Genomic DNA, 1,371 nt, shown 5'->3' with positions numbered 1-1,371 from the left:
TTTTCTTAGATATCTAGATATAATAGATTAATAAGATCTTATTTCTTAATTTTTGGTAGGATAACTATAGGCCTAAAAATATTATTTTATTTTTAAGGTAGTGTTTGAATATTCTCTGCAGATAAGTAAAAACCATTTAACTATTCTCTAATTAGCTTTAACTTTATAAAAGATATTATATAATGTTAGTGCTGCTTTCTTATAAAAGAATTAAGAATTATGTTTTATTTTTAATTTAATACTGATAATAATTATTACAATTTTAATCTATATCTAAAGTATAAATTAAACAAATGAAATAATAGGGTTATATAATATATTGAGTCACTGGTTTACAGGAATAAATTAAGAATATAGTATTTATCCAGTTTTCTGAACTTAAATAGTCATGAATATACTGGACTTATATTTAAGACAGGATTCTAGTGCTTTTCTGAATAATCCTATTAAATACTTTAATCTTCAGTACTGAGGGTTGCTGCGGTAGTCTAAAGGATAAATAGGTATTCTTATCTTACAATTAATGATATACTTTAGAAAGCTGTACCACAGCAAGCTTGTTATCTGTAACCATCTTTAAATTATAAGAATCCTGCTTTATATACTGATATACTTTTATTTTTTCTGTTTCTTTCTATTATTTTTAATTATTCTTTCTTTTTTGGTTGCTAGTCTATCTATATTTATATAGAGTATAAATACATTGATTATTTATATAATTACAGCTAGTAATATCTTCACTGGACTCTTTCTGGCCTGAACCCTTTTTATTCTTATGAACTAGACAACTCTGCTTTCTGTTTTAATTTCTTGATATCTAACCCTCTTTTTTATTATTTATAGGTATCAGCTTTTAGAACTATAGTCTCAAGTCAGTATTCTTCTGTATATATCATATACTGTAATTAATATCTTTCTTATTCTCTTTAAAATAAAATCATTAGCTGGTGCTGGATGTCGGGCAGGGAAATTAGTTCTAGTTAATCTAATTTTCCTATTATCAGTAATTTATCTAAGTAATTTAACTAATCTTCTTAATATTACCTGGCACACCTGTCACAAAATTTACTGTATTATTAGTTGGATAGCTATTATTCTGCTGTTATTTCATATTATTATAATAATTTAAGATTAGTAATTTAGCTTTCTGCTCAATTAATTATAAAATCTATTTACTATAATTATATATCTCTTTACTCTTATTATTAACTCTAGCTAATATTAGTCAGGGTGCTATATCACTGGGTATCCTTACTTTGTTTTCTATTCCATGGTTTTATCAGTAATTATATAAGATCTTTCTCTAAGAATATCAGATCCTGATAGAGACTTTTATCTATAATATCTAGTATTATCTTCTAACAAAGAACA

General features: G+C 24.7%; 1 protein-coding gene across 1 annotated transcript; it reads left to right on the top strand.

Annotated features, from left to right (window-relative positions):
• Nucleotides 1-865: 865 nt before the first annotated feature.
• BO85DRAFT_381629 (uncharacterized protein) lies at nucleotides 866-1,129 on the top strand (the record flags this gene model as incomplete). Its single annotated transcript, XM_025656430.1, has 1 exon — nucleotides 866-1,129. A coding segment is annotated over one exon (264 nt), but the record flags the coding sequence as incomplete, so codon positions are not given.
• Between the last annotated feature and the right edge of the window lie 242 nt (nucleotides 1,130-1,371).

The sequence above is a fragment of the Aspergillus piperis genome, assembly GCF_003184755.1.
Source record: "Aspergillus piperis CBS 112811 unplaced genomic scaffold BO85scaffold_24, whole genome shotgun sequence".
Lineage (NCBI taxonomy): Eukaryota > Fungi > Ascomycota > Eurotiomycetes > Eurotiales > Aspergillaceae > Aspergillus > Aspergillus piperis.
Note: the sequence above shows the minus strand (reverse complement) of the source record. Positions and strands in the feature narration are given on the sequence as shown.